Consider the following 16,531-nt stretch of genomic DNA (forward strand, 5'->3'; position numbering starts at 1 on the left):
GTGTTAAAATGTTCATGAACTTCAAACTGCTCTCAATAGAAGGACCAAAGGACTGTGAAGGACCAAATCAACATTCATTATAAGTATGTGGGCCAAGTGCAGTGGCGAATGCCTGTAAATTCTAGCACTTTAGGAGGCTGAGGCAGGAGATCTTGTCTCTGCAAGAAATAAAAAAATTAGGTGGGCATGGCGGTGCATGCTTGGTGGTCCCAGCTGCTCAGGAGGCTGAGGCCGGAGGGTCACTTGGTCCCGAGAAGACGAGGCTGCAGTAAGCCATGATCGCGCCACTGCCCTCCAGCCTAGAAGACAGGGCCAGATCCCGTCTCAAAATATAGATGGATAGATAGATAGATAGATAGATAGATAGATAGATAGATAGACAGACAGGCAGACAGACAGAGGCTTACAACAAACACTTTTCTGTTCTTTTTGTCATGACTACCCATTCTTCTAGGCCTTATGAGAAAAGTGCCTGCTGTACCATATTCAATGAGAAATCATTTTCCTCTTAAATGTTTCTTGATAATTCACTACTAGTGCCTTGAGAAATGAGTCTGAACCTGCAAACACCCTACGCTGCCTCTGCAATTTAACCAGTGCCAAGCTCAGGCTCATCAATGACAGAAAAATATTTCGTTGTTTTTCCAAAGCTGTAAAGAGATCTTTCACCAGCGAGGGGAGCCATTGTGTTGGTGCAGGAGTTGTTCTAAATACTGCTGTGTACTGCAGCCCGCCACCATTCTCCATTTTCTGAAGACGGCCTTAACTGCTAGAAGGCACTCATGTACTAAGAAAAAGAGATTTAAGGTGGGTTAACTATAGTAGCTATATGTTAAATATTGCTGTAAAGACACACTTTTTTCATACAATTATTGTTAATAATTTGAAGATGTTTATTGCATTCTATTTTTGGTGGGAAAAAATTCAACATACATTTATTTAGCACGACATTGTGAAATACACAAAACATGTAACTGAGTCAGCAGGATTTTTCTATTCCTAGACCATCTCTGAGGACTAAATCATGAACTGCTCCCAATGTTATTAAATATGTCTTGCAATAGTTGGGCACCAAGTTTAAGATTAATTTTCTCCTCTCAGTATAGGCAGCAATTCACCATTTTCTTTCAGTTCCTAAAAATAAAAAACAATAATAATATGTATATGCATATATAAAAAGATGAAAACATCTAAAAATCACAGCTTGTATGTAAATCTGAGAACCAAAAGAAACACATATTGGATTAAAACTCCAGTCTTTTAACACTCTCAAACGAAATAATGCCATAAAAATTAACAAGGTATTCTTGGCCGGGTGAAGTGGCTCACACCTGTAATCCCAGCACTTTGGGAGGCCAAGGCAGGCAGATCACCTGAGGTCAGGAGTTCGAGAGCAGCCTGGCCAACATGGTGAAACCCTGTCTCTACTAAAAGTATAAAAATTAGTCAGGCGTGGTGACGGGTGCCTGTAATCCCAGCTACTCGGGAGGCTGAGGCAGGGACAATCTCTTGAACCCGGGAGGCGGAGGTTGCAGTGAGCCGAGATCATGCCATTGCACTCCAGCCTGGGCTATTGTGAGACTCCATCTCATAAATTAAATTAAATTAAATTAAGTGAGTTAATGTATCCTAAAACCAACAGATTGTTTAGTATTAAGAAACGCAGCAAATGGAGCTAATGATCCCCTATTTAAACTATAGCAATAAATAAGGCAAATAAATCAAGTGACTTTCAAGGCTGAAGAATGAAGCAATGTGGCTAGGTTCAGTGCCTCATGCCTATAATCCCAGCACTTAAAGAGGCCAAGGGGGCAGATCACTTAAAGTGAGGAGTTTGAGACCAGCCTGGCCAACGTGACGAAACCCCGTCTCTACTAAAAATACAAAAACTAGCCGGGCGGGCATGGTGGCATGTACCTGTACTTCCAGTTACTTGGGAGACTGAGGATCGCTTGAACCCAGGAGGTGGAGGTTTCAGTGAGCCAAGATTGTGTCACTGCACTCCAGCCTGGGTGACAGAGTAAGACTCTGTCTCAAAAAAAAAAAAGTAATGTGACATTAAAAGCCTACTCAAATATGATGCTTGTTCCCCTCCCACTCTGCCACTCACAGGGAGGAAACAGCCTTTGTTATTGAAACCCAACCTGGGAATATATTTCTGTCTTGGGAAAAGCTATAGTACCAGTAACATGGAAAGGCAGAAACTATTAAAAAGACCTAACAATTCAGAAACAGACATGGTATCAACAGAGCTACCACCAGCTTGACTGGAACTGCAGCACAGGCTCTACGCAGGCTCCATCCTCCTTGTGCCCAATTTCCAGATTTAAATTCTGGAGTATAGACACCAAGTTTGAAAGGTGACAAGTGATAAATAAGATTTTCTGGTTTAAAACAAACATTTAAAATAACATTTCAGGTTATCACTGAGCTGCATAAACATCAATCAATAAAACCATTAAAATCCACATGACCTCCTCTCTGGATTAAAATCAAATATGAATGATGCTGTCACACCAAACCCAGACCACTTTCAGTAATGTCTAGGGATCTTCTACCTATTTAACGAGCAGACACCCTGCCGCTCCAAGGGACCCAGCAGGACTTTTCAGAGGACACACTCAAGAAGGCAGAGGACCATGCAGCTCAGTGGGAAAGGGCAGGTGGCCCTCAGGAAGAATCTGGACTCAATGACTTACAGGTTATGGGATGGTGGACAACTCATCTGACCCCTCCATGTCTGTTTCCTCATCTACTGACTGAGAAGAATTCTGCTCTCTGAGGCTGCTTGGGATATTACATGAAGCAGCCTCTTAAAAGCACCAAAACAGTGTGCCTGGCACATTGAGGGTGCTTCAAAAAGGCAATCCTCACCATCCTCACTGCTGTTAATGTGAGCCGGCAGGTGGAACAGCTAGACCTAACCAAATCTTCTAAATCTATCTCAACAAAGTGTCTTAAGTCCAAACATTCTGTAACAGCAGTAGTTAACTGTTTACTCTTCAGAGGCAAGAATAACTCACAATTTTCTCAGGACACTAGATTGACCAAGTAACTAAGTCATTATTTATTCACTTATTTAACGAAACAAATGCTCATTGCTCCAAAGAGGCCACCCAGATTAGACCGTTTCAAACATCTTTTAACTGAACCATGAATTACTGCATTCTGCAAGAAACAGATCAAAATGGCATTGTAAGAGCCAGTCCACATATCTTCTCAAGGAAAAATGTTAACAATATCACACATTTCAAATGTATATGTTCTTAGCAGGTAAACATAAAAAAATCATATAACACTCTGTTATATAACTAAAAAGAAGTTACCCACACAGCTTAGCTTTAGAATTAAATGAGATTTATTGATTGTATCTTCCCAAGAGTTACCAATGGCTAAGGTACAGGCTGTAAAACATTCAGACAAGAACAGGCTCAAGAGTATTTGGGGTTTGAGTACTGTTTGTGTCTTACAAAAATAAAATTATATCTATAGAGAGAGACAGAGAGAGGGAGGGGACAAATGCAGATCTGTTTTAACTGCTTCAGGGCTATTCAAGAGCTATAGTATTAAACGTTTTTCCCCCAGGAGTGAGGCCGTTCCCCAGGAGAAACATCTCACTGGCTGGTTTAACAAGTGTGATATCAAACCTGGAACTCCACAGGAAACAAACCTGCACAGAGGCAACCACAGAACAAAAACAGCCTCTGCAATCGATGGAGCTCAAGCTTTGTTTCCATAAAACATAATGGTCCAAAAAAGTGCTGATGTTATTTCAGTGGTAAGCTAGTGCCTTCACTTTACAAAAGCATGTGTTAAACACTTTTACTCTGGCCGGGCACGGTGGCTCACGCCTGTAATCCCAGCACTTCGGGAGGCTGAGGTGGGTAGATCACCTGAGGTCAGCAGTTTCACCATGGCCAACATGGTGAAACCCCATTTCTACTAAAAATAGAAAAACTAGCCAGGCAAAGTGGCGGGAGCCTGTAATCCCACCTACTCAGAAGGCCAAGGAAGGAGAAACACTTGAACCTGGGAGGCAGAGGTTGCAGCGAGCCAAGATCACACCACTGCACTCCAGCTGGGCGGCAAGAGTGAAACTCTGTCTCCAAAAACAAAAAACTTATTTTACAACGTAATTAGAAGCAGTACCACTTTGTTTTCCATATAAAACGCCAAAGATCTGATCTCAGAGAAAATTCTCTAATGGATCAAGGCAAGAGGAAGGCCTGAGGGCAATCAGCAGCCCGCCTTTGGGGCGGTTTTGTTCATGTTCCCAAGCAGAACCTGGCATTCGGCTAGCTTCTCTCTATACCCACTTGGCTACCACCCTCCTCCTCGACTCCACCATGCCCACAGTGGGCCTGGGGTGCAGTGAAGGGTTTGTGGGTAGATATTAAAGCTACAGTTTCTGTTTATTGTTTTGGGCTAATCGAGAAAGCTACGGAGTACACAGGTGCTAGTTGGTGAGCCTGCCCTAAATTCTAGACATTAAATAGAAGCTAAGTCACATCCATTTAAAACGCAATCAAAGTTTACTTAAATCAAGAAGTAAAGTCATTTATCCATCTAACAACCATTTACTGAACTCCTAAAATACACAAAGCATCAGGAAGGACTCAAGGTATTTAAGAAATGGTGTCTTCTCTAAAACACTTACAATCTAACAGATAACAGATTTCCAAATATCTGAAAATCAAAAAGGGACCTATATTTCCGGGGCAGTGATCTTTAGTCTCTGTGGCACGGATGGGCAGCACTGGCCACAAGCCCCATACTACTGTCACTCCACACACCCAAGGGCAGGTGAGTAAGGCAAGAAAAAAATAATCTGTTGGCCGGGAGCTGAAGCAGGATCTAACAGGGTGACAGGGAAGAGCACCCCAGGGAAAGGAGCTGCAATGGCTAGTTCAGGTGTGGAAGTAAGAACAGGCTGCCACGTGGGGACAGTGAGAACAGCAGGATACTGATGCACACAGACATGGTGATACTGGTCCAGAAATGCCTGAGAGTCAGGCTGGAAAGAGGAGTCAAAAACAACTCTTGAGTTTCCATTCAGGAAATAACTTTTACACATACCAAAATCTTTTCTGTTCTGTGGAATAGCGAAAGAGCTAGCCTTACCTTCACGATATCCAATCCTCCCACCAGCTCCCCTTTCACATACAGCTGAGGGTATGTTGGCCAATTTGAGTAAGCTTTTAATCCCTGCCGAACCTAAAGAAACAACAGGAATCCTGAAACCATTCCATCAGACCCTTACGATTGAAGCTAAGGCAAGGGTGAAACATCAAACACAAAACTTACTTCTTCATCCTCCAATATATCGAACGTTTCATATTCAACACTGCAAAAAAGAGAAGACATTTTAACAGGAAACACAATACAGTTGAATAAAAATTGTAAAACCTCTATGCATTTGATGTTTTTTAAACAATTAAGAAAACTACTTCATTGCTAACAAAATGTACTACAGACCAATGGAAATGATTTTACTTCTTAATCTGCCAAGTATTACACAGAATTAATCATTCCAACATATGACTTTATCTGGACTTTTCTCCAGACAATACTGGGTTAGACCAGGGGTGAGCAAACTTTTTCTTAAAGAGTGTGACAGTAAACATTTCAGGCTTTACAGGCCAGACAGTCTCTCCTGCAACGGCTCAGCTCTGCTGGACAGCACAAAAGCAGCCACCAACAACATTTAAATGAAGGGATGTGGCTGTGTGCCAATATAACCTTACTTACAAAAATGGGCAGCCAGCTGCAACCTGCCAACCCCTGGGTCAGACTGACACGCCCATTGCACAAGCCTTCATTAACTGAACACTCTCACCCACTTCTCATACCTGCCCCACCCCAGGCTGCTGCTTCTTAACCTCCTGGAAGCTGCTCGTGGAACAGGATGGAGTAGTGCCTGTGGATGGAGGCTGTAGGGGCTCGGCAGCCAGACAACACCCACACTGCCAGCTCCCTCCACCATAGCAAGACACGCTTTCCACACTTAAATCAACTCATGTCAGAGAGGGTGCTGTTTTTAATGTACAAAAGACCAATGAAAGCTTTGTGGCTTTAAGCTGTACAGTGAACATTATTTGTACAAAGCATGAAAAAAATCACTGCATGAATATCCAATGGTATCTACTCAGAGCAATTTCACTGTTAGATAGTCAGGAATTAGCAAGCATGTATGCCTAAACCCTCGCAGGGTGACTGACAGTGTACAGGTGCAATTCCCAAAGGTGGCCAAAGAAAATGCTACAGGTAAAAAAACTAGACTTTCCATAAAACTAAAACCATCATAGGGAAATCTTGTTTATTTACTAAACAAGTTCCCAAGGAAACTGTCTATGGGTGCAGGGAACAGTCAAAAAACTTAAATGACCAGATAAATCAGAAGCAATTACCAAAAAAAAAAAGGAATTATAAAAAAAGAGCAAAAAAAGACCCAATGTAAACCTAATTTTTTAAAAAATCCTCTGTAAGTCTTCACTCAAGTTGAACTAACTAAAGGTGGCAAATCTCCTAACACTGTGATAAAAACAATGAGTTATAGAACTATTCATAAAGGATCCAGGAGGCACTGGGCCCAAGTGTGTGTACGTGGAGTCCTAACAGCCAATACACTTCCTAAAGGTTACTCGTAAAGGGTCCCTTTCAAATCTCAATATATACTTGGTTCTCAGCCCCTCATGCATGTGTATTTTGGCTGCTAAAGAAATGAGAAAAAGTAAAAAAGAGCTTTGTCCACATACTTATGACACCCAGCAAGACCATGGTCTGTTCAAATTAAAAGAAGCTGAGGTCCTGGATGGCCTCACTCATCCTAGAGCCAATCATGCTTAGCAAGTCCAGAGCTGGGAGGTCATTCTCTCCCAAGGCAGCCTCCTGCTCTGGGACAACAGGGTGTTTTGAATACAATGAAGATTAGACAGATAAAGGCAAGAAAGCCAAGTTACCAAGATGTTCCACCAAAGACACAGGCTGGGTCAGGCCCACTGTGTTGGCTCAGAAAACACTATTGCCATGAGGAAGCTGGTGCTGCTCTGCAGGATGAACTGTGTGTATCTCACTGTGGACCGCAGCAGAGGGTTGACAAAGAAAGGTGGAAATCAAAAATGACCAAAAGCAAGCCAGCCCCTACTGTACAGCCCAGGCCAGGGATGAAGAAAAGAGCAGGCTTGAAGTTACAATAAACTGGCTATACTTGCCTCTATAAAATGTCCCAATAATCTGAAGAAATCAGTCACAACTTTTTATTTTTTTTAGACAGAATCTCGTCCTGTCACTCAGGTTGGAGTACAGTAGCACAGTCTCGGCTCACTGAAACCTCTGCCTCCCGAGCTCAAGTGATTCTCCCTCCTCAGCCTCCCGAGTAGCTGCGATTACAGGTGTGCACCACCACACCCGGCTAATTTTTTATTTTTAGTAGAGATGGGGTTTTACCATGTTGGCCAGGCTGGTCTCAAACTCCCGACCTCAAGTGATCTGCCTGATCTAACTATAGCTAAAAGCTACAGTTACATGATTTTTAAAAGATGCAATCATGAAATAATGAGAAACAAACAAAAGTATCTGACAAACCCTGTGCTAAGTATCTCCAAATAAGGGGTTTTGTTTTTAACCACAAAAATCAATGGCAATGTTCTTTTTTTTTTTTTTTTTTTTTGAGACAGAGTCTTCCTGTGTCGCCAGGCGCCAGGCTGAAGTGCAGGGGCGGGATCTCCGCTCACTGCAACCTCCTCCTCCTGGGTTCAAGCGATTCTCACTACAGGCGCGCGCCATCACGCCTGGCTAATTTTCATATGTTTTAGTAGAGGTGGGGTTTCAACATGGTCTCGATCTTTTGACCTCGTGATCTGCCCGCCTCGGCCTCCCAAAGTGCTAGGATTACAGACGTGAGCCATGGCACCCGGCCTAATGGCAATGTTCTTACCTGACAGCTTCACCACTGAGCGCATCAAAACTAGGAGCAACTGCAACTTAACCCGCGCTACCTCACAGATCCAGGTAGCGGACCTTAACGTGCGTCCCTTCAGTGTTCTGTATTGTCTAGCAACTGTGATAGTTGAGAAAAATTTGAAACTACCTATATTATCCCTGAAATAGCTTCATGCATGGTGAGAACTCAGTTATTCACTTTCCTCTGGGAAAGTAGACAAAATAGTTATTCCAAAGGTTGCCTAAGGACGTCCTTTATGTTACTAATACTACGACACTGGCCAGAAAATTCCATGTTGGTCCAAGTGAAGACATTCACAAAACAATACAACAAAATATAACAAAAGATACAAATATTTATGGATAGATACAGATATGACAACTGAAAAGCATCAATGGCAGAACTGAAAAGTTGGAATATTCGGGTTTTTTTTTTTTTTGAGACAGGGTCTTGCTCTGTCACCGAGGCTGAGTCCAGTGGTGCAATCACGGCCCACTGCAGCCTCATCCTCCAAGACTCCAGTGATCCTACCACCTAAGTCTCTCAAGTAGCTGGGGCCACAGATGTACGCAACCATGCCTGGCTAATTTTTTTATTTTTTGTAGAGATGGGGTCTCACTATGTTGTCCACACTGGTCTTGAACAGCTGGACTCAAACAATCCTCCTGCCTCAGCCTCCCAAAGTCCTAGAATTATAGGCGTGAGCCGCTACACCAGGCCAGGTTGGATTTTTTTTAATACACCATTTGAAAACAACATTTACATACCCAGTACTATTTAGTATTTCCAGAATTTGTTTGCTGAATCCACATTTTGCTTCCTAGATGAAAAAAAATTTTGCAAATATTACATTTGTTATATGACCCAAGCAGCACGGCTATACCTAATGCTCTGCCAACCAGCACAGCACTTGTCCCGTGTAGCTGCCACTCCTTTTACTTAGCTCCCAGGGCTTCTTCTCATCCCCTCTTCAAGTACAAACCCAACTACACATCAACCCAGGCACACGTGACCCACAGGCTTTGGTTTGTAACCACTTAAGATGATATGTGTTCCAACAGTTTATAATCTTTGTGGTCAAAAAGTTCCTCTAAGTGAAACCTAGAATTTCTACAGAAATGTCAGTTCATTCTTAACTTCACTCACACAAAATGATTTTAACTCAGCCTTTTTGCAATGATTATGGCAATCATTTTCCCATTTCCAACTAGACCCTGACTCCCATCTTTTTTTTTTTCCTTTGAGACAGAATCTCGCTCTGTCACCCAGGCTGGCTGCAACCTCCGTCTCCCAGGTTCAAGCAATTCTCCTGCCTCAGCCTCCAGAGTAGCTAGGACTACAGGTATAAGGCACCATACCCTGCTAATTTTTTGTATTTTTACGAGAGACGGGGTTTCACCATGTCAGCCAGGATGGTCTCCATCTCTTGACCTGGTGATACGCCCGCCTCAGCCTCCCAAAGTGCTGGGATTACAGTGTTAAGCCAACGTGCCCAGCCTCATTTTATTTTTACATTACAGAATACTAATACTTTTTTGAGGTTATGAAAATCTTAAGCCTTTTTTATGCCACAGGACTCCAAATTCCAGCACTCCTGTAGAAAACATGTGGTACCATGTAAACAGTTTAATAGCCCTAATAATGCTGTTTCCAAAATGTATTAATACTTTCTAGGCTTACAGGAAAAAAAAAGTTTTGAGAATAAATATCCGCTTAAACAATCACCAAGAATAAGAAAAAAATGTCACTTTATCATTACTAGGAATTATTAATGTGCTCTATTGTTTCAATACACTGAACTAAAATCAAATAATCTAGGCCTTAACCTAATGATCCCAAACATGCTGAAATGTATATTAACATTTTCTTTGTTACTGTTACTTTCATTACTTAATTATATTAACCGATTAGTTATATTAACTAATTAGCTTCATTATGACTAGTTATATTAACTTACACACTAGTTATGGCAACCAGGGTCTGCCCTGTGAAGAAGTATTGTGTCCCTTTACCAACAAGGAAAGTTAGGTTCTCCATGTGTTACTTGCCCAATGCAACCTGGCTAACAAGTGAAGTGTTTTCTTTATTCCAGCAGCCTCACCCTTCAGAGCTTTAGTTTCTTTATCTCTAAAACAGGCCAAACTCTGTCCAACCTCGCCTACTTCAACAACTGATTGAGACTTAAGTAGAAATTCAAGTGCTATGAAAACTACAAAATTAGATACATATGTGTATGGCTGTTTCTGGAAATTACCACTCTGATCTCAATCTGAAAGAAAATTAGTTTTGCTCAAGCTATTAGTGGAAGTAATCTATCAAACTTGATATTCAAAATGATGCACAATCCATATGCACTTTCGTCAAAAAGCTACAAGAACCATCCCATTACAAATGAGAATTGCTCATCATTTCACTCATTCATCAAACACACACACAGCATACCTGCTACACAGCCAGGGTTTGCTCCTCCACTGTCACAGAAGGACAATCAGGGGGTGCAAACTCAAGCACTGGACATTCAGAAAGCCCAGTGACTCAGCTGAACACTCCAGCGGTCCACACACTCAAACAAAAGGTAATGAAATAACAACTCACACAACCAGTAAAGTGTTAACAGTGTTGACCACGTTAGCTGACAAAGTTTGGCAGAAGAAAGAAATGCACCCCACTGAGATGTTGATGATAAAGTCAAGCAAAATGTAGATTACTTTGTTTGATCTCCATAAGCACCAATTAAGGCCTGGATAACTTCCTGATACCGCTACAGCTTCATTAGCTAAAGCTAGGAAAAAGAGATTTAACTGTCCCCTTGTTGCAGACGTTAACATGGAAAGAAATTACAAATAAAACCATTTTTGAGTTCTTTACCTGTTTGTTTCCTTTCATAAAGAGCATCACAGAAGCTTTATTTGTCAGCACTTTGAGCCTGAAGAAAGAAAATTGATATAAAATGGCTCAGCTCAATTATGCAACACCACTTTTCCTCTGCTTCGTCAGTAACATGCATATTTGAGGGATGGCAGGATGACAGTTCACAGCTTTGAGTGGTATTAAACAGGCAAATGCATTGACATTTTCCTTGATTTCATTCCCTCCCTAAGCCACTGTAAAACACAATATGGCTTTTAAGGCAAGGAATGTTCCTTCAAGTTGCAATTTAAGCCCATCAACTCACAGTAATAAAAAAAATAATAATAATAACCAATTCAGTAAGGAACTGTTCAGTAAGGGGCTTATATATTAAGCCCATCCAAAACTTCCAGAACTAGATCTTGTGTGCACCATCTTCCATCATGCTGCTGCATACCACTGTACACATGTAAAGCTCACAGGGTCAGATTGCAGGGTGACACCGTTAAATAAACCTCAGAACATCAGCTAATGCCAGCTACTAAAATCAAATGCTCTCAATATTATGTTTTATATTTTATATAGTCTTTCAAACATCATAATCTAACATGCTGTCAGGAATTTTAATTATCTGTATACAGCCACAAGTTTAGTCACAAATCTCAGGAAAGTCAGTGTTGGGACAACGGGTCACTAAAGAACCTAAGCCCCATGGGGTCACGCCACCATGTTCTCCCAACTCATGGCTCAAAAATCTCCTTATAAGCTCATCCCAAATGAAATGCATAAATCACGCACAAAACTGTATCACTTACATTGCCAACCAAGTAGGATTAGCTCAAGTTCAGAAAAACATAAACAGATACAGGAATACAACAGTGACCCTGACAACCCAACTAACTCAGCCACCTGGACACAGGGACCACAGGTCACAGCATACTGCCAAAATACATGTCACGAGTCCACAAACTCCACTTTCTGCACTCTGCTGCTCACTCGGAGCCCTTCAAATTATTACTCAAAATATGCTGAATTTTATTTTCTACCTAATTCTAGCCAGTTACCTTTTGGTGTCTGAAAGCACAGGAGATTTAGAAGCAGCAATTAGGAAAACGGAGGTCTGACAGAGACAAGGCCATAAGCAGCAGCAAGTGTACTCAGCAGAGAAGGAGAATCGGCTGAACAGCAAACACAAGCATATAAAAAGTGCAGCTGTCCTTGGAGACCACACAGCCTCCACGGGCCAAGGGCATCACCAGGCTACAGCCAAGAACCACACATGAAGACAACCAGAGTCAACAAAGGGATGAGGAGCATCACTTTCTCATGAAGAAGGCAGGAAATGGTGCAAATCACAGGACAGAATGTGGCACGCAAAGATCAGCTTGATATATGGGGAATGGAATGTGGTTTATAGAAATTATTAATTAAGGACAGACAAATGAGGTATTTATTACTATTAAACACTTTTAGAAATTCTCAAGATGTTACATGGCAAAAAAAAATTACCAAAGGAAGATTTACGAATCACTGATTGCTGACAGAACAAATTCCTTTTTAAAGTTCTATATTAATTCACATTTACTGCAATAAAAATCCCATTTAGTCGCCTTACACACCAAAGTCCAACATTTCTGTAAGAGAACTTCTCTAAAAGCCCAGTGAGATCCTTGATAAAACAAACATAGGTTTCACAGCTCCAAAACCTGCTCGTGTTAAGTTCTTGTGGTCTAGAAAGCCCATGAGAAGTGCCCAGAGCTTATTGCGAGTTGATGAGCTTTTCACTCTCACCACTTGTCAGTGCCCTGGCATTGGGGCAGCACCCGCAGCAGTCACCAAGGCTGCACCCAGGAAAACACGAGTGCGCTGAGGTTATGCGAAGGAGCAGTGACAAGAAAACTGGACCCTGGCTCTGAAATGCAGACAGGTAAGCAAAATTTGGTTGTTCCACAGAAACAATGACATTTCTATAAAAGCAAAGAGTATCCTCCACATGATCAATAAGTTGGTGCTAAAATTTCTCCAATCCAAATTAGATCTGCCCGAATTTGCATGGCTAGTTTGATTGTAAACAACAAATTATGACCTCTGGCATACAAATACCAAATCCTTGATTTCTACGCAGAAAGAGCAATGCAAAACCTGAGGACTTTAAAATATTTTTAACATATCAAATGATAGGCTATTTGAAAGTTTCTAAAGCACTTACCTTTCCTCTAATTTGGGGGCTTTGGGACAAATTTTATCTAGTTCTTCAGATGCTTCTAGCTCCTAAAATAAGCACACGTCAGTTTTAAGAAAAAAATTTATTATAACATAAATCTCCTTGATCATACCATAACATAGAATACTGATCAATCAACTAATCAGAAATACTGTGTATTCATTGCAAGTTCTTATTAGTAAATACAGATTCATAGAAATTTGTACCCCAGATTTATCACAACATTTTAAACAGTATGCTTTAAATGGAATTTCTTTACAAGGCACAGACTTCTCCATTCTAACCTTAATTATATCAAGTCCTCCTATGAGCTCTCCAGAAACGTAGAGCTGAGGATAGGTAGGCCAGTTGGAATAGGTTTTGAGTCCCTGTCGAACCTCTTCATCTGAGAAGATATCAAAGCTGCTAAACTGAATATTATGTTTGTGAAGAATTTCCACCATCTGCTTGCTGAAACCTGTACACAAAAAAAGAAAATAAAGCACTTTGCTTCTCTCTCTCTCTCGAAACACATACACATAAAACATCAGTTCAGCATACATATGATCTACTGGACATACAGACACCTGCCTCTTATGTTGCCAGTGATTTAATTAGCATGGCTCACTAGTATACACAAAGAGAAAATATACTCCTGGATCCCCTTATTTGACCTTGAACCATAGCACACATTCAGATATGACTTAACTTTTTGACACAACTATGAGTATTTAAGAAAAAAAAAGTGGTGTATTTATTAAAGCTCCTCTTAATTATCATGGACATTTTTTTTTTTGGGTCACAAGAGAAGCTGCACTAGCCAAAAAGCAGAGAGCTGGGAGTGATGGTGCACACCTGTAATCCCAGCAACTGGGGAGACTAAGGCAAGAGGATCACTTGAGCCCTGAAGTCTGAGGCTGGAGTGAGCTCTGAGACTGCCACTGCACTCCAGCCTGCAGTGTGAATAAACAGCAAGACCCTGGCTTCAAAAAAAAAAAAAAAATACACAGAAATCTGAATCCCTGACACTGGCTCCCTCCACCCACCAAGGTGACACAAGATGAGGCCATGGCCTCCACTCAGCACTTTCCTAGCAATCAGGAGACTGACCTGACACTCTGGACAGTCCCTCCCAGCCTTCCTATTGTGAATCTATGAGAATCAACTCTGGGCAGAGGAAAAAAAATTCTACAATTGTTATTTTAACTACTACTTGACTATACTGTACTGAAAACCCAATGTTCGTTTCTACTGCCATTTTACTACCTCCTGAGTACGCACTTCAGTAGTGCTCAATCTTCACTATCTCTAAGCAGGATAAATTAAAAATCATGAAGGATGTGTTCTCCTGTAGTCTAAAATAGGCACAGTACATTGAATTTTAAAGCCATCTTCTCTGTTATATATGAACCATCAATAGATTGACAGTATTCTTACTCATCTCATGTCATAACTTGACAGTTTCTTTTTTAAAACTATTTACATTCCCTAAAGTATGTAATGTAATTTTTTTACTACACTATAGTGGCAATTTTATGTTCCATGATTTTATTATACTTTTGTGACACATTTTTATTCTGTACTTTTTTGACATCATCTTCTTATGACATTAGAACTGAAGAATAAGAGTGTGAATATCAGTCTGTGAAAAAAAAAAAAAAAAAGTATTTTTCTTTCCATAAGCTAATTCTTCTCCATTGTTCCCAATACTTTGTATGGCCCTACTCTTTCACACCTCATTCTTCTTCTCAAACACAGTTTTAATTCACTGGAAAAGAACCTATTCTTCAGATTCAAAATTTCTATAAGACTTAGCAGGGTCAGCAATTATTTTTAAATACAATGAAACCATAAAATTCAATATAAGATTAATTGCAAGAATGGGCTTTACCTGATGTCACCCAAAATCACATTTACTATTGAAACACGGATCTACAACTGAGCTGTAAACATTTTCCAAATCTGCAGTTTATTTAGATGAAGCACTAGTATTTATTTGTACAGCATGTAAGTTGCTTTTCCTACATCTGAAGTGTTAAGTTCATGTACAGCCTCAAGTAAAACACTGATTCTGAAATTTTTTTATTCATCTGGGAGTTCATTAGTAAACAGCTAAAGGCTGATTGCTGATGGTTATTCTGTTGCCAATATATTAACTTATTTTTACTGTAACTGGCTGAGAAAAAAGCTTTATTTTAGCTTTAGGCAATTACATGCAGACTAGGAAGATTGATTGGTAGTGTTTCATTTTTAAGGGTTAAAGTGGCAGACTAGAAATGTTATGCTTAAGGATAACATGGCAAGAAGGCTTTATTCTAATAACAAAATATTTACACACTTTTTTTTAAGGAAAATGCATGCATGCAATAAAAACACTTAAATGTAGACATGTAATGTTTGACTACCACAGAATCCCCCTTTCCATCCCCAGTTATTTCTACTCATGACATGAATAGGTGCCTAACACCACACCTCATCACTACCTAACAATAAACCCTAAAAACATCTCTGAAACCTGCTGATCTTGTGGCCGATTTAAAAGTAAGAGCCCGGCTGGATGCCTCTCACTGCAGGAGGAATATCTCTGACTATGGTTCAAATGCCTTTTGCTTTCCTACAAGCTTTGTTAACGGAAATAGTTGTAAGAATTCCCAAATAGTTAACCTACTCAAGGATTTAAGATTCTGTTTAAGATGACATACACCTCAGTGCTCCTGGAAACTCTTCCTAAAACAAGCACTTTCCTGTCTTCATGAGGAGCACAGAATAAGGACAATTCAATTCTTTTCAACTGAGACCCTATCCACATGTCAGGCTCATAACACACTATCCAATTCTGCAGGTAGAGTACATGTGGAAAATAAATTGATGGAGATAACCTGTGTAGAAGCTGGGCTGAATCCAACAGAGCTCGAGGAGAGACCCTAAAAATGGCTTTCAAGGTTTTCTAGATATACAATTTACATGTTATTCATTCATGTTTTTCTGATTAGCAGAAAGCAAGGTGGGAACCAGCTAATCAAAAAGCAAATACTGTTATACTCCACAGTGGGAGTCCAGCAGTGTTACCAGAGGTAGCACCTTCAAAGCTAATTTGGTGCAAAATAAGGAAAGAACAGCCATGTGAGTGTTCACCAAATTAGATGGCCAGTGCTTCTACAAAGAGGGCTTTGCTTACACCCTTCTGTAAAATGCCAACAGAAGAGCAAAAACAATGCTCTACTAAGCAGGCTTGGAAAGGAACAGCAAAGGGTTGAAGTGACTTATATTCCCTTAAGAAAACAGTTTAAAAATATTTTCCAATTAATCCTAAGTAGGTGTTTTATTAAAAAAACAGCAACATCCTTAAATGATCTCTTTACTGTACATGACAGAAAGACATGTAACAATATATCAGGAAACAGAAAAGCTCATTGAAAATGTAGTTACAAGGCCGGGCGCGGTGGCTCAAGCCTGTAATCCCAGCACTTTGGGAGGCCGAGGCGGGTGGATCACGAGGTCAAGAGATCAAGACCATCCTGGTCAACATGGTGAAA

General features: G+C 40.6%; 1 protein-coding gene across 1 annotated transcript in view; it reads right to left on the minus strand.

The window, feature by feature from the left end:
• Positions 1–869: 869 nt before the first annotated feature.
• GLRX3 (glutaredoxin 3) overlaps positions 870–16,531 on the minus strand; it is a 43,163-nt gene continuing 27,501 nt past the window's right edge. The window contains exons 5-11 of the mRNA XM_017537868.2: positions 13,301–13,473; positions 13,002–13,063; positions 10,811–10,868; positions 8,710–8,762; positions 5,305–5,344; positions 5,122–5,214; positions 870–1,134 (exon numbers count right to left, since the gene is read on the minus strand). Of these exons, the coding sequence (XP_017393357.1) occupies positions 1,084–1,134; positions 5,122–5,214; positions 5,305–5,344; positions 8,710–8,762; positions 10,811–10,868; positions 13,002–13,063; positions 13,301–13,473 (530 nt within the window). The 3' untranslated portion in view covers positions 870–1,083. The remainder of the gene's footprint in view (positions 1,135–5,121; positions 5,215–5,304; positions 5,345–8,709; positions 8,763–10,810; positions 10,869–13,001; positions 13,064–13,300; positions 13,474–16,531) is intronic.

This window comes from Cebus imitator, unplaced genomic scaffold (assembly GCF_001604975.1).
Source record: "Cebus imitator isolate Cc_AM_T3 unplaced genomic scaffold, Cebus_imitator-1.0 Scaffold107, whole genome shotgun sequence".
Lineage (NCBI taxonomy): Eukaryota > Metazoa > Chordata > Mammalia > Primates > Cebidae > Cebus > Cebus imitator.